Below are 22,109 nucleotides of genomic sequence, written 5' to 3'. Positions count from 1 at the left end.
AAGGACCCTGGTGGAGCTCAGCTGATGGAAACTAAATATATTTCTGCTAAGGCTGAGAAGTGAATTGGAGCACACCTGATGTTAGGCAAAGGAGCTGAAGATTTCTAATCCTTTTTGTCAGCTGGGAGTATTTATGGCAGGGGTCTCCAGCCTTTTGGGACCTACGAGCACATTGGGAATTTTAAGGAAGTGGCAGGTCAATCCTGAACTATCTGCAGACAGCTGGACAGCCGCAAAATGGCAAGGAGGTAAAAGACAGATCTAGGAAAATTTTGAAAACAAGCATCATAAATATGCCTGATTTTTAAAGAAGGATGCCCTCTCACCTCTGAAATAAGGGTGGGTTAGGTTTTACTATTATTGTTGAGATTTTTAATGCGCTAATGTAATTATATGTTCTTATTTTGTACATCACCCAGAGTGGCTGGACAACCAGCCAGATGGGCGACTAATAAATTTAATAAATAAATAAATAAGGTGAAAGTTTGCTTAGCTGTCTATTGCCTGCAGAGTAAAAATTGCCAGTCCAGTGCTCGCTAGCCCCACCATGGCACAAGAAAATCCATTCAAAGACATCAATGTTAGCTTTAATGTAATGGGTGTTTTCAGTCTTGCAGGGTAAAAACCTTCCAAATTCAAGAGGATCTATTTTATTTCTAATGGATTCAACTGTTAGCCAAACATCATGGAAAAGCAGAGAGTGCGTGTGTGGGCAGGGGCTTTGTGGGAGTGTGTTTGGGGGGAGTAGTTTCTCTTCCTCCCTGTCTAAAGCAGGGGTGGAGAACCTCTGGGATGGGAGATGAAAGTGGTCCTCCAGGCCTCACCATCTGGCTCTGGATCCCCACCCAAGCTATGCTCCATCCTTTCAGTCCACATCCCTCACCAGCCCAGCTTTAATCTGACAATAATGGATAACCTTGGGTGGGCCATTCCCCATTGTTGCCCTAATTTTAATACCACAGTTCCATATTATCTCAGGCTGTTGCCGTATGTTTCCTTCTCTATATAATATTGACATGTTTTATTGTTTGCTATTTTAACATTTTATAGTGCTGGTCATTGACCGTAATAAATGATTGATTGATTGATATGAATTGTGCCACAATCATATTTCATATTCAGACCACTTCTGTATTTCCCCCTCCTGTATGAGCAGTGTGGTGTGTCTTTCCACAAGCATTTCTGCAGTTTCTCTCATGTGGATTCTTTGATGAGTAGAGAGGAATGACTCCTGACAGAAACTCTGTCCACATTCAAAGCACTGATGTGGTTTCTCCCGTGTGAATATTTTGATGTGAAGTGAAAATATGCTTCTGCGTGAAGCTCTTTCCACACACCAAACACTGAAATAGTTTCTCCCCTGTATGAATTCTTTGATGAGAAGTGAGATTATACTTCATTGTGAAGCTCTTTCCACACTCCAGGCATTTGTATGGTTTCTCACCTGTGTGAATACGCTCATGCAAAGTGAAATGTGTCTTCTGACAAAAGTTCTTTCCACACTCCAAGCATCTGTATAGTTTCTCCCGTGTGAATACTTTGATGTGAAGTCAGACTTGTCTTGCGCTTGAAGCTCTTTCCACATACCAAGCACTGAAATGGTTTCTCCCCTGTATGAATTCTCTGATGAGTAGCGAGGTGTGTCTTCCGACAGAAGCTCTTTCCACACTCGAAGCATTTGTATGGTTTCTCCCCTGTGTGAACTTTCTGATGGCGAGTGAGACTATCCTTCTGTGTGAAGCTCTTTTCACACTCTAAGCATTGGTATGGTTTCTCCCCTGTGTGAATTCTTTGATGAATAGTGAAGCGTGTCTTCCGACAGAAGCCCTTTCCACACTCCAGGCATTTGTATGGTTTCTCTCCTGTGTGAATACTTTCATGTGAAGTGAGATGTGTTTTCCGACAGAAGCTCTTTCCACACTCCAAGCATTTGTAAGGTTTCTCCCCTGTGTGAGTTCTTTGATGCCGAGTGAGATCTCTGTTCTGACAGAAGCTCTTTCCACACTCCAAGCATTTGTAAGGTTTCTCCCCTGTGTGAATCCTTCGATGCGAAGTCAGACTATTCTTCTGTGTGAAGCTTCTTCCACACTCCAAGCATTCATATGGTTTCTCCCCTGTGTGAATTCTTTGATGCAAAGTGAGATTTGTCTTCCAACAGAAGCTTTTTCCACACTCCAAGCATTTGTAGGGTTTGTCCCCTGTGTGAGTTCTTTGATGCCGAGTGTGATCTCTCTTCCGACAGAAGCTCTTTCCACACTCCAAGCATTTGTAGGGTTTCTCCCCTGTGTGGATTCGTCTATGCAAAGTGAGAATTATCTTCTGTGTGAAGCTCTTTCCACACTCCAAGCATTTAAACGGTTTTTCCCCTGTGTGGATTCTTTGATGCCGAGTGAGACTTATCTTATGCATGAAGCTTTTTCCACACTCTAAGCATTTATATGGTTTCTCCCCTCCATGGCTTCTTCTATGAATAGCGAGGGGTGTTTTCTGACAGAAGTTCTTTCCACACTCCAAGAGAGTATTTCTTTCTTTCCTGTTCCCCATTTTTTCTTGCACCGGGATATGATAGTGGTCGCTGCCCTGAGAAGTAGGGGATTTATTCCTCCTTTTCTCTTCTCCTTCAGTTTTCTTTCTCTGCTGCCCCCTCTTTATGCACACGGCTCCTTCTGTGATCGCCCCATATAGTTCTCCCAGATTCTCTGTTTTCCATTCATAACCTGTTGCAAAGAAGAGAATAAATTGTTAAGAGCTGGATGCAGAAATGGAGCCTCAAATCACTGAATACACATACACGTAATCCTTGTGATAATGGAAGAATGGGAAAGCCTGAGCTAGGAGGCAGATCTTACCATCTCGTACTGCAAACACCTAAACAGACAGCTGGTGTTCTATAGACTATTTGATTGGCCTCTAGAGACCAGAGCTCAACTCCCAGCTCAGACATCAACCTCTGACTGTGGTTGTCCATGCACTAGTTATCTCCAGCCAGGATTACTGCAATGCATTCTACGTGGGGCTGCCTTTGAGGTGGGTCCAGAAGCTGCAGCGGGTGAAAAATATTGCCAAAAAGGTTCCCGGCTGCTGAAAGAATTGAATTGGCTGCCAATTAGCTACTGGCCTTATTTCAAGGTGCTGGTTTTGGTGTGTAAAGCCTCATACCTCATGCTTGGGACCTGAATACCTGAAAGATCATCCCTTATATACCCAGTCGATCACTGTGGTCTGCAAATGAGGGCCTCCTGCAGATACCATCTCATCAGAAGGTCCGTTCCGCACATCATAGAGAGCGGACCTTTAGTGCAGTGGCACCTACCCTTTGGAATCCCCTCCCCTTAAATATTAGACTTAAATGTTATCTTTTCAACGCCTGCTGAAGACCTTCCTCTTTCAACAAACCAATGAAATAGATATCTTTACTAGATACTTTTATCCCAGTCTGCATCTGTATTGGAATAGTCTGCATCTGTATTTTAATTGTTTTTAAGACACTTTTATTGTTTTATCACATGTTGTTTGCTTCCCTGGGCTCTTTTTGGAAAGGTGCTATATCAATTTAAGTAACTAACTAATTAAATAAAATAAAACTACAGTAAATGCACAACAATTCTCATTATTATATTTTCTAAATCATATAATCGTTAACTATGCAGCTAGGCAGCCTTACCAAGGGAGGTGATGATCCGACCATTCTCCCCCATGACCTCCCTGTGCAGTGCCCTCTGGTCAGGATCCAGCAGAGCCCACTCCTCCTCGGTGAAATATACAGCCACATCCTCAAAGGACACGGGACCCTGGGAGGAAAGGAAATATTTGCTCCTTACAGATAGCGTAAATATTATCAACTACCAAAATCAAGAAGACTCAACAAGGAAGGGAGGAAACCTTCTTCAGTGGCATTCACAGCCTCCCTAGTGAGCATTTTGAGAGAAGGAAAGAGAAAGGGAGAAATTCATTCAGGCCCAGGGAGGTAAGCAGAGAACAGAGGCGCCCAGGCTGCCCCCAGCCTCTCTCCCCCCATGGATATTTCCCCCCCATACCTGATCCACTGCCACAGCAACTGCTTCCCCTCCATCACAAAGAAGAGATGGTTGAGGAAGTCTTGCTGGCCTCATTTCATCACCTGCAGGAGACAAAAGTGATGGGAAGCCAGCAGCACGCGCTTGTCTTAGAGGTCAAGTGACGTATGTCTAAGTACATGCTGACACTGCAAAATATCTCATCCATCGTATACATTTTGGTTCTTCCTACACATTGTCTAGTTTAGTTGCATGAAAGAACATTTCCTACAACCAAAGATTCAGGAGAACATGAAAGAATCTTATGAATCTCTGGCAAAATCAACAGAAAGAGATCAAATCAATTCTTACTGAGTGAAGTGGTATGTCTGTCACCCTCCTGAACGTTCCGCCTTCGCAGGGGACTCTCTCTGGGGTCCAACGGAGTCTTCCGTGACTCAAGGGCATCAGTGGCCACTTGTGCAAACAGACCCTTGACCTGGAAGAACAAGGAAGATATCAAAGCCGGTGAACTGAGAAAAGGCTTAGAAAAGGCATGCGAGAAGCAAAAGTTCTTGGGGAGCTTGGGACAGTCCTCCGTGGAAGATTTGCAGAAAGGTTTTGACAATTACAGAATGTTTTAAGTTCTTGCCCCTTACATCCTGAGCCCCTTGGAAGTACCAGGATGAAACTCTCTCTCACCCACTGCTCTGCCTGCTTCTTCTCCTCTGCCTGGCTCAGGAGGAAACCTTCGGCCAGGGCCACCGCCTGGGAAGTGGTCTGTGGTTCACACTCTCTCACCCAATTCTCAATGTCTTCTGGGAGAACGATCAGGAACTGCTCCAGGATCACCAGGTCCAAGATGTCATTCTTTGTGTGGTGCTCTGGCTTCAGCCACCGACAGCAGAGGTTGTGGAGTCGGCTGCAAGCCTCTCGGGGCCCTTTGGTCACCTGGTAGCAGAACTGCCTGAAATGTTGTCGCTGTACATCTGAGCAGAAGGCTTCCTCCTTACCCAGGATGTTCTGCACTGTTCTTTCCCAGAATTCCCCAGGACTGCCAGCAAGGATGATATCTGGACCTCTTGTTGCTTCAGGACCAGCTGAGTCCTGGTCTTCCATCTTGGATTACTGTTCCAAGGAATCTCCAACCCGGCCCAAGAGATTCCTCCCGCTTCTGCCAAAGTCTGCCCTTACTGGAGGTGCCACCTGTAGGAAATTCAACAGCAGAGACCATTCAGTTTGTAACTTATAGTTTAATTCTGTTATTAGTACAATAGCCAACCAAAGGCTGAACTAATTGGGGGTACTACCAAGGCCTGCAAAGCCAAAGCATTGTTTGGTCAGTGCGTTATAACAGCCTGGTCATCTCAGAGAAAGGAAGGCAGTTGGCTGCTAAGACCACAAATAAAAATGGGAGACTTGTTTGTGAGTTTCCTTCATGTGAGGTCCACAGATTAAAGCCTTCAGTCTGGTTGAGAACCAAATGGTGCAACATCCCTCCCAGTGATCCGTCCCTTAGAGCTCATGGGAGCCTAAGAGGAACCTGGCTGCTGGATGAGTCCGAAGGCCCATATAATCCATAATCCTGTTCTCACAGTGGCCAATCGGATGCCCTCCTGGGAAGCACAACGGTGTGACAAACCTCAGCTGAACTGGCTAATCTGATCATTGTGCATGCATGCCATGCAAAAGCAAGGAGAAGCAACCAGAAGGGCATCCATATTGCCTGGCAGATGGTCATTAATGTTGTTAATGGAGCTGGTGGGAACTTTATATTCAATATGGATACAGTGGGAGAGTCTGAACTTTATCAGTGCACTCCTTCCTACAAAACTTTCAGTGGAGACTTTAATTATACAGCTCGGGACCAGGATACCTGAAAGACCGTCTTACCCCTTATATACCCAGCCAATCACTGCGCTCTGCAGGTGAGGGCCTCCTGCAGATACCATCTTATCAGGAGGTCTGTTCTGCACAACATAGGAAACAGACCTTTAGTGTAGTGGCACCTACCCTGTGGAATTCCCTTCCCTTAAATATTAGGCAGGCGTCATCGCTGTTATCTTTTCAGCGCCTTTTGAAGACTTTCCTCCTTCAACAAGCCTTTTAAGTTGAGACCTATCCCAGTCTGCGTTTGTGTTGGAATTGCTTTTTAATATGTTTTTTTAAAAAACAATATGTTTTTAAACCCTTTTCAAAAGATGTTTTAAAAACTTTTTTTAAAAAAATGTTTTTAAAGTTGTTTTGTTTTGGTGTATTTTAGGGTCTGTTTTTATGATGTTTTGATGTGTTTTTAGCGCTTCTGTTTGCCGCCCATGGCTCCTGCTGGGAGGAAGGGCGGGATATAAATCAAATAATAAATAAATAAAGCTGAGTTATATTATGACTTTCATCCAGCAACCCTACTTGTTTAATCTATACACAGAACATATCATACGGAAAGCGGGATTGGACCAAGATGAAGGAGGTGTGAAAACTGGAGGGAGAAATATCACTAATTTAAGATATTCCACCATGCTACTAGCAGAAACCAGTAATTATTTGAAACAAATGTTGATGAAAGTGAAAGAGGAAAGCACAAAAGCAGGACTACAGCTCAACATCAAGAAGACTAAATTAATGACAACAGAAAATTTATGTAACTTTAAAGTTGACAACGAGGACATTGAACTTGTCAAGGATTATCAATACCTTGGCACAGTCATTAACCAAAATGGAGGCAACAGTCAAGAAATCAGAAGAAGGCTAGGACTGGGGAGGGCAGCTATGAGAGAACTAGAAAAGGTCCTCAAATGCAAAGATGTATCACTGAACACTAAAGTCAGGATCATTCTGACCATGGTATTCCCAACCTCTATGAATGGATGTGAAAGTTGAACAGTGAAAAAAGTGGATATGAGAAAAATAAACTCATTTGAAATGTGGAGTTGGGGGAGAGCTTTGCGCATACCATGAACCGTGAAAAATACAAATAATTGGGTGTTAGATCAAACTAAACCAGAACTGTCACTAGAAGCCAAAATGATGAAACAGAGGTTATCATACTTAGGACACATTATGAGAAGACATGATTCACTAGAAAAGAACATAATGCTGGGAAAAACAGAAGGGAGTAGAAAAAGAGGAAGGCCAAGCAAGAGATGGATTGATTCCACAAAGGAAGATCTGAACAGGGTGGTTCATGACAGATGCTCTTGGAGGTCACTACTTCATAGGCTCGCCATAATTCATAATCGACTTGAAGGCACATAACAACAAGGTCGTAATCGACATGAAAGCACACAACGAGCACACATAGTCATTTAATTTCACAACCAAATACCATTTCTCTGCACTGCCTGCTATCGGGTACACTTCCTCCACACATGGAGGTTCCACTCCTCTGACAGCTAACGAGCTGCCTTGCTCCAGCAGATCAGACATTCACACAGGGCAGCCTCCTTGTTTCCGGAAGCGCCAGGTCTTCGCTTCCGAGAGGCCCACAAGCTTTGCACCCTACAGGAGCTGGGACCCACCAGCTCTGCTGTCCGGAGGCATTTTCTTCCGATATCCTCCCTATTATTACAGCGATTTAACCATATCCCGCCCGCCATCCCCCAAATGAGCCCCCTATGCCTTCCCACCTTTTGGCGCCCACTTTCTAAGGCGTTCGTGTCCTCCGTGAACAGCCTCCCTTTCCCATTAGGGCTCGGCCCCGTGCAAAATATGCACGGGGAGGGAGAGGTTGGAACCGGAGGCGAGAGCCAGTGCTCCATCAGTGGGGCCCTCCACCTTCCCAATCAGAACTGCTGCCCCCATTCCCTGATCTCCCCCTCCTCACTTTCCCAGGGATCCTCCCCTGCGCCCCCGGGACTCCCCTTCACCCCAGTGCAGAATGGGGAGCTTACCCGATCCCAGAAGGGAAGCGCCACGCGCTGCCTTTGCAAAAAACTCCGGCCTCTCCCCAGTGAAGAAGGCGGGGCAGGAAGCGGCTTGTAACCCCCCTCTTCCTACCCCCCAAATCCCCTTCCACTCTAGGAATCCAGTTCTCTTTCCTTAACCTTTCCGCGGCCAATCTCCTGCGCCTCTTCTCTCCAAGAAAGGCGCATGGCCTCCTCCCGGGCGCGCCGCTTTCCCCCTAGGCCCAGGATGGTTTGTGTGTTTTGCTTTCTCCACCAGGGCAAAACTCCTCTTCTTTGTGTCGATACCCTCAAATAAAATATCGGACGAATGTGAATGTAAACCCGGTACAAACCGTTATTGAAAACATCGGTACAAAACTGACATGAAAGCGACTTGCTGATCAAGAAAGTTTTGAAAGTCCTTTCTGCACGAAAAAGGACTTTTAAGAGACTCAGGTGGTGGAAGAATCTTCCGCAGCGCGGGATTCTTTATTAGACCTAATAGTAATGATATGATGAGAATAATAAACTGAGTGATGAACGTGAGAAGGGGACAAGACCTTTTTTCTCTGCAGCTGGCTGTCTCTGATCCAGACACAGTGCAGCTTTCTTTTCTGAGATATTCCTTGGCGAGAGGGCAGAGAGCAAAAGGTGGAACATGATAAGACGGGAGGGAGTCAATCCCTTGGGAGGATGGGGGAAGAGAAGAGAGGCAGGAACGTCATGTAGCGGCAAATTCAGAAGCGCAGAGTCCCTTCTCTTCAGTGCTACCCACCCAGCTTAAGGAGGGGCCCTTCAGGGGACCCAGGAGCCCTCAGCCAGAGCCCGACCTGACCACCCTCTGGCGCCGGCCCTATCCACAACCTCCGTTGCAAGACCTTTTTGCGACTTCCAAACCTCCAGTCTCTTATGGGGTAGGGGAAGGAGGACTTTGTCACACATTACTTTTTGAGACCTGTAGATTCATGTTGGAAAGAACACGTGCACGTATTGAATGGTGGCTTGGGTGCTGTTTTTTCAGTCTACGCTGCATGCGTAGGGAAGGTGATACATCATCTGGCAGCTAGCTTCATAATGTGAGAATGAAAAATATTTGGATCACCATTCACTTCTTTACTTTTCTCACTATTGAGACCACTTCATATATTACTTTTTCATACACAGAAATTTAATCTTTGTGTAGGAAAAAGTATTTTGTAAAATGTGAAGGACAGTGGCTGCCCAGTCAGTATAACCACTGTACAACATCTACTCAGCCACTGTAATTACCTTTTTGTTTTGAGTGCCCTTTTGTCTGGGTCTTGGTTTGGGTATGTATCCAACTTTGATGTGCTTATGGAAGGGGTGTGCAAGTAGTGCCCCCCCCAAGTGTGGAGGCTTGGACAAACATTGTGTTATGGAAAACCAAAATCTGTGTGAAAGTACATATTTGGGAATGCCATCAGTGTAATCCTAAACACAATAAATAATATCGAACTTGCACTTTACAAAATATATTACGGTCATGTCCATAAGCACCAGGAGCGTAGTCGCCCAGGGGATCTTAGTCCCTCTGCTTTTTTGGGAGCAGGGTCCCTATGTCTCCAAGCATCCTACAGTCAGCATGAAAAGGGAATGTGTTAGTCACTGAGAAGAGTCTTCTAATATGCTTCCTTGCCTTTTCTGCAGATTGGAGCCAATCAAAGTGAAAGGAGGTGAGTCAGCCACTGAGAAGACTCTTCTCAGTTGCTAATGCTCTCCACTTTCATGCTCCTAGAGATGTTTGTTGTTGTGAGAGAATGCATTAACAAAGATCTCATTCTTAATCCAGGAGCAAAAAAGGGTGTATGTGGCTGTAACTATCATGAAGGGACTCTGCACTTCTGAATTTTCTACTAAACAACTGATAAATACTGATGTAACTTTGTGTCTGGAGACTTATTATTAAGAATCACTTTCCATAATTGTAAGGAGGTGTGTCCGCACGCAAGCATCCCAGGCCCGTAAATGAGGGGAGAGAGCAGCATAGGGACATAAGCAGGTGTCTTATTCCAGGGGTTCCCAAACCTTTCTTCTACGTAGACCACTTGAAAATTGCTGAGGGTCTGAAAGTATCTGAAAATTTACTATGGGCATATGCAAGATAATTAGCTCCCATTAGTGATGAGAGCAAGAATTTGAGCTGTGCGTATGATATTGTAATTCAAAGGTGTAATTTTAATTTTGCTAGTTGTTTATGTCACTACTATTGCCATTACGTTCAGTGATATATGGGAATTACGATTTACGAGTAACATCAGTACAAAAAACATTACTAAGGATTCTGTATGGTCTGATACGGGAGGAGGTCCATGGGGGTGACACCATGAGTTACCGCATCAGGTGACACCAACCCTAGTGACGCCACTGGTTCTTCCCCAGAATTGCCCGGGGCTCCTAGCCTCGATGATATGGGAGCCTCTTCCTGCTTCAGGACCAGCTGAGTTTTGGTTGTCCGTCTTTCAGCACTGTTGCAAGGAAGCCTCCAACAGGGCCCAAGAGACTCTCCCTTCATCTGCCAAATGCTGTCCTAACTGAAAGTGCAACCAAGTCCTGCAAAGACAAAGGTTGTTTGGATAGCAACAAGTCTGGGAGTTTCCTTCACGTGAGGTCCATGGATTAAACCCTTCAGTCTGGTTGAGAATCAGAAGCCCCAGTGGGAAGCCTGCAAGCAGGACGTGAGTTCAATAGCCCTCTCCCAAGTTGCAACTGGTATTCAGAGGCATTTAGCTGGTGCTAAAGGTAACAGAAATATAATCCTTATATACCCAATAGATCACTGCAATCTGCAGGTGAGGGCCTCCTGCAGATACCATCTCATCAGGAGGTGCATTCCACACAACACAGGAAGCGAACCTTTAGTGTTGTGCCACGTACCCTTTGGAATTCACTCCACTTAAATATTAGACAGGCGCCGTCTCCTTTATCTTTTTGATGCCTTCTGAAGACCTTCCTCTTTCAGCAAGCTTTTAAAGATACTATCCTAATCTGCATCTGTATTGTGTTTTTTAAATTTGTAAATTTATTTTTAATGTTTTTAATTGTTGTAAACCGCCCAGAGAGCTTCGGCTATGGAGCGGTATGTAAATGCAACAAATAAATAAATAATAAACTGTTTTTAAGATGTTTTTACATAGTTTCTTTTTTAAAAGATTTTTAAAAAGTTTTAAGATGTTTTGTTTTTGAAAAAGTTTCTGGTGTTCTATCGCTTGTTCTTTGCTGACCTGGGCTCCTCCAGGACTTCTCCATCCACTTTCTCTTAATTTTACACACATTTATCATCTCTCTCGTTGCTTGGCTTCTGTCTAACCCAAACGGTCTTGAAGTCCTGTCACTCATCTACAGAGTTGGTAGGTGATTAATTTGCAGGGTGGTTGACAGTTTATTCATGTTTTGAACTCAATTATGCATAAGAGGTTTTCAGGTAAACACTCCCTCCCTCCCTTTCTTTCGACATGTATTCAGTTGCTTCATTTCAAAGCAAAATAACATTTCTTTGCATCATCTGCTGTCGGGTACACTGCCTCTACACATGGAGGTTCCACTCCTGTCACAGGTAAGCAGCTGCCTTGCTGGGGCAGATCAAAGATTCACCAGCCTCCTATTCGTTTCCCCCCCATCCCTTTCCACTTTTTGCGCCCACTTTCTAAGGCTTTGGTGTTCTGCTTGAAGAGTCTCCCTGCCCCCCCCACTGATCAGGGCTCAGCCACGTGCAAAAATTCACCAGGGCGTACAGGTTGGTATTGGGGGTGGGACAAGGAGAGTGCCCGGCCAGTGGGACCCTCCACCTTCCCAGTCTGAACCTCTGCCTTCCTTCTCTTCCCATTTGAGTAGCTGGTCTTCCCCCTCCTCAGGATCCCAGGAACCCTCCTCTGCACCCCCGGGACTCCCCTCCACTCTAGTACAGAATGAGGAGCTTACCTGATCCCAGAAAGGAAACAGCAAAGGCAGCCCTTTGAGAAAAGAGCGCAGGCACCTTCTCCCCCCACCCCCGAACCCCCAGCGGAGAAGGCGAGGCAGGAAGCAGTTTGCAAGTTCTTCTGGAGGATGGACCCTCAACTCCCTCCCCAAATTCCCGTCCTCTCTAGGCATCCAGTCCAGCTTCCTTAACCCTTCCCTAGCCAACCTCCTCCTCTTTCCAAGAAAGTCGCATTGCGCAGGGAGCCCATTCATATAGCGGGATGGATGCAAAATGTTGGTAAAACCCTTGTTGCTATTTTTAGAAATATACAAACAGGAGAAAATGAGATTTTGACATTTTGAACTGCCAGTATATGAGCCCTTATCAATGAGAATAATATTAACTAACAGGCAAAAAAACCTTGTAGTTTAAGATATTTCTGTTAAAAAGCAGGGAAATTGGGCAGCTATAGTGAATTCACCAGGGGAGCAGGAGACCTGACCTCCTCTCTGAGATATTGGACTGCCCTACAAATTTGTCAAACTGCAAATACAATTTGGATTGGTCTTTCACAGTCCAATCCACTTGCTGTGTAGCTTGGAAGAATTTGGTAACATGTGCCTCTCTGAGCATATGGTGAGTGGTGGCAACACCTGCAATCAGCCCAAATAACAGAAAGAAGACACGTGCTGTGCTGATCTTGTTTTAGCAGGGAGGAAGCAAGATTATTAAGACAGTTGATATAGTTCAGATGGTCACTTTAAATATGTCTGATTTACTTTGCAATATTAGTGAAGTTTCTTATAGTAAATCATTTTCTTTTGCTTCTGTTTCTGAAACATGTGACGTACAGCAACACTTTGCAACACTAAAAAAAAAGCAACTAAAGCTTGTACAAAGTATTTTATTTACATCCGTGGATTCTAAGGGTTAAAATGAACTGAACTGGATTCCTAGAGAGGAAGGGAATTGCGGGGAGAGGGAGCAGAGTCCTCCAGAAGGCAAACACCTCCCTGCAAAGTCTTTTCCTTACTGGCTTCTCGGGGGCGGGGGGGGGAGTGGTCTTTGTCTCTCTCGGGGAAAGCATCGCTGGCACCTTTTGGGAACTGGTGAGTCTCTCACTGCCCCCCCCGCTTCCATTTTGTGCATTTGGGTGAAGGGGGTCCCAGAATAGCAGGGGGAGAATGCGCGGGGGGGGGCTGTGCAGCTGATCCATCAGGGATGCACCACAATACCCAAATCGCGGACCGGAGGCTCGCTCTCATCTCTGCAAAGCCAGGAAGGCCCTTTTGATATGGGGTGGTTTTTTTTAGAGGATTTGAAATAGGTCTGCAACACTGAGCTGATGGAAGGGAATCCTCAGTTGCATCTCACTCGGCACGCATGCCCCTCTCCATTAATCACGCAGTGATGCTTTCCAGCCTCCTGTCTGACCCGCATGTGCCCATTCAGACATGCAAAATGTTGCCGGCATCTTTGGAGACGGAATAGAAAGTCCTGCTGAGAACTATTGACAGTATTTCATCGAAGGAATCGAATGCAAGACAGACCCCCCACTGAGGGTTTTAAAAAACAACTGTTGAATGGATGGTGGGAGGAGTAAGGAAGGTACTTGCCTCCCCCCCCCAATAATCCATAATCCATAGTCCACAGATTCCCAGCTTTTATTTTTTGGAAAGGAAAATAGGGTTCTAACATTTGTTGAAACTGAGATATGAGGCAAAATGTTTATTTTTCTCTCTCTTTGTGTGGATGTTAGAAACTAGCCTCGTCCCACCTTTCAGTGCTTTATTCCTTTGGGAGGAGGAGGAGCATATAAACCTCCATTTCATTATTTTAGCTTCTGGTGATAGTTCTGGTTTAATTTGTTCTAACACCCAATTATTTGTCTTCTTCACGGTCCATGGTATGCGCAAAGCTCTCCTCCAGCACCACATTTCACATGAGTTGATTTTTCTCTTATCCACTTTTTTCACTGTTCAACTTTCACATCCATTCATAGAGGTTGGGAATACCATGGTCAGAATGATCCTGACTTTAGTGTTCAGTGATACATCTTTGCAGTTGAGGACCTTTTCTCGTTCTCTCACAGCTGCCCTCCCCAGTCCTAGCCTTCTTCTGATTTCTTGACTATGGTCTCCATTTTGGTCAATGAGGTGCCGAGGTGTTGATAATCTTATGGTGACCCTATGAATCAGAGACCTCCAAGAGCATCTGTTATGAACCACCCTGCTCAGAGCTTGTAAGTTCAGGTCTGTGGCTTCCTTTATGGAATCAATCCATCTCTTGCTTGGCTTTCCTCTTTTTCTACTCCCTGCTGTTTTTCCCAGCATTATGGTCTTTTCTAGTGAATCAGGTCTTCTCATGATGTGTCCAAAGAATGATAACCTTAGTTTCAACATTTTAGCTTCAAGTGATAGTTCTGGTTTAATTTGTTCTAACACCCAATTATTTGTCTTTTTCGCAGTCCATGGTATGCGCAAAGCTCTCCTCCAGCACCACATTTCAGAGGAGTGGATTTTTCTCTTATCCACTTTTTTCGCTGTCCAACTTTCACATCTATACACAGAGATTGGGAATACCATGGTCTGAATGAGCAGGAATAAAGTGGCTACAAAAGGCATCATTTTTTGCTTCCTTTAACCAGAGCGATGCATCTTTGTACTACAAAGAACCACATTTTTCTGGGTCTCTTCCCTCTTTACAAATTAATACAACTCCAAGGCTTCAGCCAATTTGTTTAGCATCACACATACACACACTTACTGTGTAGGAGTATTTACAGGAAACAACTTGTTCCTGATCTCAGTGAAGAGGAAAGAGGTGTTCGGGTTGCTAGGATGAAAAGTGCACTGAGTCAAAGGGGGAAACAGCAGCTCTTTAGGACCCCAAGGATTCCTATCTACTACCTGCTGTCCAAACAACTCACTCATCAATCACAGCTCCGACTTCACTCATTGGTTAAAAAACACAGAAAGGTGGGGAGAAGCCAGACTGCCTCTGGTCTTGCATCACAGAGATGTATAAAGCAGCAGCAGCCGGCCTGCAAGTCACAGGGTAAGGAAGGGGAGTGACAAGGCCCATTTGTGGTCCACGGCCCACGGTCAGAGAAATGCTGGCTTAGAAGGCAGCCTGCTTATTTTGCTTTATAACTTTCCTTCTAGGGGGGCTAGAGACTCCAATTGCACCATTACAGTCCGGTCATGGTTGCTAGCAAAACTCATCCATGTTTGCTTTGAGAATTTTTTCCTGTCCTGACAGTGTAGTAATTCTATAACAAAACAATGTCTTGGCTTTGTAGGATTTGGCAGCGTACCTAATTGGGGCAGACAGAAATTGGCAGAAGATGAACGTGTTCCTCTGGACCTCTTGAAGGCTTTCGTGGAACACTGATGGATGAGCAAGACACAGCTTGGCCTGAAGCAGGAAGAAGCCGCGATGCCATCAAGACTGGGTGCAGTGAGGGATTCTGGGAAAGAACCGTGCGGAAGGTCCTGGGTGAGGAGGACACCCTCAGCTCAGATGTGCAACACCAGCAGTTGAGGCAGTTCTGCTACCAGCAGGCCGAGGGCCCCAGAGAGGTTTGCAGCCGACTCCACCACCTTTACCGTCAGTGGTTGAAGCCAGAAAGGCATACCAAAGCTCAGATGCTGGATCTGGTGATCTTAGAGCAGTTCCTCACTATCCTTCCACCAGAGATAGAAAGCTGGGTGAGGGAATGTGGAGCGGAGACCACTTCCCAGGCGGTGGCCCTGGCCGAAGGTTTCCTTCTGAGTCGGGCAGAGGACAAGAAGCGGGCAGAGCAGGAGGTGAGAGCATTTCATTGAGATAGATCCAAGGGGCTCCGGATGTGAGGGAAGGTATCCCAAAATACTCTAATTGCCCAAGCTTTTTTTGGAAAACACCAAAGGAATCCCCTTAGTTTTCTGCCTCCGTCATTCCTTTTCTAATCCTCCGCCCCATTCCCTGTTTTGAACCATCATTACTGTTTCAGGAAAAAGATCCCTTTGCAGAAATGGGCTCTGATCTCCCTGAAGCAGAGAGGACTCCATCAGACACCAGACAGAGACAGCTGGGTAAGGATTAATGTGGGATGTATCTCAATTAGGTCTGCCGATTTTGAAATCAATCCATGGGCTCTTTTAATCTTTGGGGGTAAAACACTTGTCTCCAGCCTTTTCCACAGCTCAAAAACGTGTTTATTTACATTTCACTCTTGGATCTCTGATCTGTGGCCAAGAGTCCAAAGGGGGGAAGAGAGACATTTTCATACAACCGAAATATAAATGTGGAACAAACACTCAGCCTATGCAATGTTTTCCGGCACCCACGTCTGGTTACGCCACATCTGCACTGAATATTTAAAGCAGTATCATACCTGTAGAAACTACCTGGCTGTTTAATGTTGTATCATCCATTGGCGATCACTCATGGCCGAGTAGGTCTTTAACGGTGGGTCTGTAAGTGACTGTGGAGGCTCACAGTGAGGACATCGGTTTCCAGATGGAAGATGGTCGCAGTGAGGATTTGTTTGACGTGCCTTCCGCTTAGCTCATTTGTCCCTTTCGCCCTGTATTTGTGCTTCTTCAAAGTCCACAGCACTTTGAATGTATAGTACAGATGGGCCCCCAGGCATGCATCACAGAGCCACAACCTCTGAGACAGGCACCTGCTACTGGCTTCCTTCCATCTTTGTCTCTCACAGGCGACAGAATGATGCTGGCAAGACCTCCTCAGGCATCTCTTCTTTGTGGCAGAGGGGAAGCAGTTGCTGTGGCACCGGATCAGGTAGGGGGAAGGATAATTGGGGGTAGAGAGGCTGGGGGCTGTCAGGGTGCCTCTGTCCCCTGCTCATCTCCCTGGGACTGAACACATTTCTTTCCTCCTCTTTCCTTCGGTCAAAGCTGTCCTTAACAAAGGCTGCGAATGCCATTCGTGAATGTCTACGTCCTTAGAATAATGACCAGCCGCCTCACCTTCACTAGCCTTTTGGATGTTGCTGGTATTATTTATTAGTAGCAGCAGTATTGATTCATGTATATAACGTTTAATGCTCAAATGGGCTAAGCGGTTTACAAAATATAAAACCCAGTTACACAAAGATTAAGACAGAAACATCTGTTATTAAAATGAAACAATCCCTTTAGAAGAACAACAGAGCAATTACTAGATACGAAACAACACAATAAACAGGTCATCTTTATGCTGTCTACGAGGGGGAAATGATTTTTTTTTCTTTTTAGGGATCAGTGTCCTTTGAGGAGGTGGCTGTGTATTTCACGAAAGACGAGTGGATTCTGCTGGATCCTGACCAGAGAGCGCTGCATGCGGAAGTCATGGAGGAGAATTGTGGGATCGTGGCCTCTCTCGGTAAGGCTCCCTGTTGGGTCATAATACCTGTCTTGAAAGTCATTTATTTATATGTGTGATGAGGTAACTCAACAGCGCCACCTACAGATTCTTGGATTCTAATCCCCCTGCGACTGGGCAACTACCTACTGTTTTGTTGCTGAATATGCTCCCTCCTGTTATGCCCTTCTAAACATATATATTTACTTTTTATTTACAAACATGTGTTTGATGGTTCCCCCCCCTTTCCTCCCATTTTTCCTTCCCACACAAACAAAATTATTTATATTGTGATGCTTGGCTTCACTTGTTTTTTAGGCATCTGTGTTTTGTCACTTGATGAAACTGAGGCTATCATACTTTGGACACATCATGAGAAGACATGATTCACTAGAAAAGACAATCATGCTGGGAAAAACAGAAGGGAGTAGAAAAAGAGGAAGGCCAAATGAGAGATGGATTGATTCCATAAAGGACTCCATCCAAGATCGTTTAGCTCAGGAGTGAGGAACTAGATCTCGCCGGTGAGCCAGGTCCTTCCTTCCCCCAGTCCTGTGGCCCAACTTGGATAGGTGGCCATTCCCCAAACATCATTATGACATCAGGCAACAACTTCAAAGGGACTCACTGAAACCCTTTGTAGGCTAGCTGTCAATGCTAATCAGCTGATTGATGCCAAGAGCTTACTTTCAAACAGGATGGCTCATAGCATCACTCAGCTGATTGGCACTGAAAGCCATCCCCTTTGATGTCCGTTTGCAGTGGCTTTGCATTTAAACCTACTGCAAATGGACTTCAGAGCACCCATCAGATGATCAACGCTGAGAGCCCCATTGAGAGCACTGCAGCAAATCCCAGTGGGGTTCCTTGTCAAGGAGATCAGTGGTGACAGAGAGCCCCTTTTGCCAAGGAACAATGGGGAGTGCACTTTAACCTCCCGATTGTTTATTTGCAGCCGTGTCTTTAGCTGTGAACCCGATGTCACAGGTTTGGAGAAAGGCAAAATTAGGACTGCTGCTGGACGCAATTAGCTCCATGGGCCAAAGGTTCCCCACTGCTGCCTTAGCTGCAGAAGCCAAGGATTGACCTTGGGGTCACCTGCATGCAAATGCCATTGTCTGCCTGTGAATGATGGGGCCTAACCTTTTTGTTTCACCATACTTGCATCTTTCCATTGCTTCTAACCTTATATAAGAGAATGCACGTGGTGGTTCCTGCACAACAACCTTGTGAAGTAGGCTAGGCTGAGAGTGAGAGTGGTTGACCCAAAACCAACCAATGAGCTTCATCCATGAGCTGGAAGCTGAACCCAGGTCTCCATGGTGCAAATCCAGCACTCTGTTGCACACTAGCTGTCAGTTACTACCAGTCAACAGGGGCAGTTCTGCAGTAAGACCTGCCTCCCATCTAATTCCCTTCAATTCTTCCTATATCACATGTTAATTGGTATTGTTCCATTTGAATCTCTGTTTCCTCCTAGGGTCTAATCAGTTTCTGTCTTCATTGCAGAAGGGGACAAATTGGAAACCAAGAATAAGGGAGTCAACAACAAAAAACCCACAACAGGGGAGCGGAATAAAAATGTGGAGTGTAAACAGAATTTCAGTCAGAATTGCAACCAGAGAATTCATAAGAAGGAAAAACTATACCAGTGTTTGGAATGTGGAAAGAGCTTCAGTCGGTGTTCCAATCTCACTTCCCATCAAAGAATTCACAATGGGACGAAACCATATCAGTGCATAGAATGTGGAAAAAGCTTCCATCACAGCACCACCCTTACTATACATCAGAGAAGCCATACAGGAGAGAAACCATATACATGCTTGGAATGTGCAAAGAGCTTCTGCTGGAAAAAAAGCCTAATAACCCATCAAATAATTCATTCAGGTGAGAAACCGTATCAGTGCTTGGAATGTGGAAACAGCTTCACATGCAAGGCGAACCTCACTTCCCATCAAAGAATCCATACAGGAGAGAAACCATATCAGTGCATAGAATGTGGAAAAAGCTTCATTCAGAGGTGCCATCTCACTTCCCATGAAAAAATTCATACAGGGGAGAAACCGTATCAGTGCTTGGAATGTGGGAAGAGCTTCCGTCACAGCACAACCCTTACTACACATCAGAGAAGCCATACAGGAGAGAAACCATATACATGCTTGGAATGTGGAAAGAGCTTCAATCGGAGCTCCCGTCTCACCTCCCATCAAAGAATTCACAGTGGGGAAAAACCGTATCACTGCTTAGAATGTGGAGAGAGCTTCCGTCACAGCACAACCCTTACTACACATCAGAGAAGCCATACAGGAGAGAAACCATATACATGCTTGGAATGTGGAAAGAGCTTCAATCGGAGCTCCCATCTCACTTCCCATCAAATAATTCACAATGGGATGAAACCATATCAGTGCTTGGAATGTGGAAACAGCTTCACATGCAAGGCGAGCCTCACTTCCCATCAAAGAATCCATACAGGAGAGAAACCATATCAGTGCATAGAATGTGGAAAAAGCTTCCGCTGGAAAGAAAGTCTTGCTTCCCATCAGAGAAGTCATACTGGGGAGAATCCATATAAGTGCTTGGAATGTGGAAAGATCTTTAGCCGGAGCCACCATCTCACTTCCCATCAAAGAATTCATACTGGGAAGAAACCATATCAGTGCTTGGAATGTGCAAAGAGCTTCTGCTGGAAAAAAAGCCTAATATCCCATCAAATAATTCATTCAGGTGAGAAACCGTATCAGTGCTTGGAATGTGGAAACAGCTTCACATGCAAGGCGAACCTCACTTCCCATCAAAGAATCCATACAGGAGAGAAACCATATCAGTGCATAGAATGTGGAAAAAGCTTCATTCGGAAGTGCCATCTCACTTCCCATCAAAAAATTCATACAGGGGAGAAACCGTATCAGTGCTTGGAATGTGGGAAGAGCTTCCGTCACAGCACAACCCTTACTACACATCAGAGAAGCCATACAGGAGAGAAACCGTATCAGTGCTTGGAATGTGGAAAGAGCTTCAATCGGAGCTCCCGTCTCACCTCCCATCAAAGAATTCACAGTGGGGAAAAACCGTATCACTGCTTAGAATGTGGAGAGAGCTTCATTCAGAAAGCAAGTCTCACTTCCCATCAAAGTATTCATACGCCTATGGGATCTCTGGGGTGGCTTAGGTTTTACACTATTAATCTAAGATGGTCTTCAGATGAGATGTTATGATATTAATAATGTGATGATTATGTATATGAGCAGATTGTATTTTATATTGTACGTCGCCCAGAGTGTCCGTTCAGTCGGACAGGTGGGCGTCTGCTAAATAAAATTTTATTATTATTATTATTATAGAGGGGAGAAACGATATGAATGCTTGGAATGTGGAAGGACCTTTCAGAGAAGTACACATTGCCACCGTCATCAAAGAATTCACAGTGGGGAGAAATCATATTAATGCTCGGAATGTGGGAAGAGTTTCAGCTTCATGAAAAGTCTCACTTCACATCAAATAATTCACATAGGAGAAAAATCATAAAAGTAGGGGTGGCTGGTGGTCTTTAGGCCTCGCAAGGCTGCTAGCAGGTCATGGAGCAGTGGGCAATGAGGTCACGGATAGCCAAGTTGTTCTGGTTTTCTCCCCATTCTCTCTTTGAAGGTTATGGTGGAAACTTAAGCATTACAGACACTCAGCATCTAACTAAACTGAAGAGTGGTTCAGAAGGGACCCCTGCTGTCACTATTGCTTTTCTGCTAGGAGAAATGTGTGGCTTCCACCTGTCCTGGTTCTCTCTCTGTCTACCTCTTTTGCAAAGAAACAGTGGACATTTAAATGGTACAGCTGCATGAATATGTTGCACCCAAGTCTCTTAGCTTGGTTCAGAATTGCTGTCACAGTTTCTAGTGTGGGTTCATGACACAAGAACTGTTCATTATTCAGAAGCAAGCCCCATTGAAGTCCAAGGGGATTCTTCTCCAAGAAGTATATACAGGAGTGCAGCCTGATTTGTTTAGTTTTAAAGGTGCTACACAGGACTGTTAAGAAGGGTCCCCATATATTTCCTGTGGGAAAAGGCTCCCATTTGAGTTCTTTAAGAACTTTTGGGTGGTGGCCACCTGGACCCCAGTGATTTCTCTGTGTTTAATTTGTGAAAAAGGCCTAGAGTTTTGTCTCTTATAACCACTATTTGCCTTGGTTCCTCGGACTCTCTGTGAAAGGTAGTTCAGCCAGAGGCGCTATATCTTCTACTGTGTGGACAGATGCAAAGAATTCATTCAGCCCCTCTGCAACCTCCTTTTAAACATCTTGCAGTCTCTTGTCATCCAAAAGTCCAACTGGCTTCCTAGCTACTCTGGGGAAAGAATAAAAACATTCACTCAGTCTCCTGATTCCACCCTCACCTCCAGTACTCTCTCTCCCTCCTTCCTTGGCCAGTAAAATGTACTGTTTATTTTTAATACATCAGTTTTGTGCAAATCTGATTAATGGAGTATATCCAGCTCAGTCCTACTCAGAGGAGATTCACTGAAATTAATGGACTGAAGTTAGTCATGTCCAGAGTCTGTGAGTTCAAATCCCCACTCGTGTCTCCGGGGTGTCAAGGGCCAGCTAAAGATCGCCTCACAGTGAGTGGCTCAGGGGTCACGTGTCCTGCCACCTGTGCAGCCGTGGGCAGGCTGCATGGTCCCAAGGAGCCCAGTTGCCCCCCAGCTGGCAGTTGCGGACAAGGAAGGGGCTGGCTTGTGCAGCTGTGGCAAGCTGAGCAGGCCCTAGCCAGCTGCGGAGGACTAGCCTCAGAGGGAGGCAATGGGAAACCCCCTCTGAATACCGCTTACCATGAACACCCTATTCATAGGGTCGCCATAAGTCGGGATCGACTTGAAGGCAGTCCATTTCCATTTTCCAGTCTGAGTTATGACTAATGCTGGATACAACCTCCTGGCATAGTTCCATTGAAATCCATGGGATTAAAAA

At 45.2% G+C, this 22,109-nt stretch overlaps 1 protein-coding gene and 1 pseudogene across 2 annotated transcripts; one reads left to right on the top strand and one right to left on the bottom strand.

Moving 5' to 3' along the window:
* Positions 1 to 7,953, bottom strand: part of LOC133381632 (zinc finger protein 420-like) — a 38,527-nt pseudogene extending 30,574 nt beyond the window's left edge.
* A 4,837-nt stretch (positions 7,954 to 12,790) lies between these two features.
* On the top strand, positions 12,791 to 20,417 carry LOC133381577 (zinc finger protein 345-like). Of its 2 annotated transcripts, none has more exons than XM_061620870.1 (6): positions 12,791 to 12,904; positions 15,097 to 15,604; positions 15,790 to 15,871; positions 16,501 to 16,583; positions 17,039 to 17,165; positions 18,654 to 20,417. In XM_061620870.1, the coding sequence occupies exons 2-6, from the start codon at positions 15,188 to 15,190 to the stop codon at positions 20,360 to 20,362; spliced, it is 2,418 nt and encodes an 805-aa protein (XP_061476854.1). In that variant the 5' UTR covers positions 12,791 to 12,904; positions 15,097 to 15,187; the 3' UTR covers positions 20,363 to 20,417. The 2 variants fall into 2 exon arrangements, with proteins under 2 accessions (XP_061476854.1, XP_061476855.1); XM_061620871.1 differs by lacking the exon at positions 12,791 to 12,904 and adding an exon at positions 14,773 to 14,852.
* The last annotated feature ends 1,692 nt before the right edge of the window (positions 20,418 to 22,109 follow it).

This window comes from Rhineura floridana, chromosome 3 (genome assembly GCF_030035675.1).
Source record: "Rhineura floridana isolate rRhiFlo1 chromosome 3, rRhiFlo1.hap2, whole genome shotgun sequence".
Lineage (NCBI taxonomy): Eukaryota > Metazoa > Chordata > Lepidosauria > Squamata > Rhineuridae > Rhineura > Rhineura floridana.
This window is presented reverse-complemented; position numbering and strand designations above follow the sequence as displayed.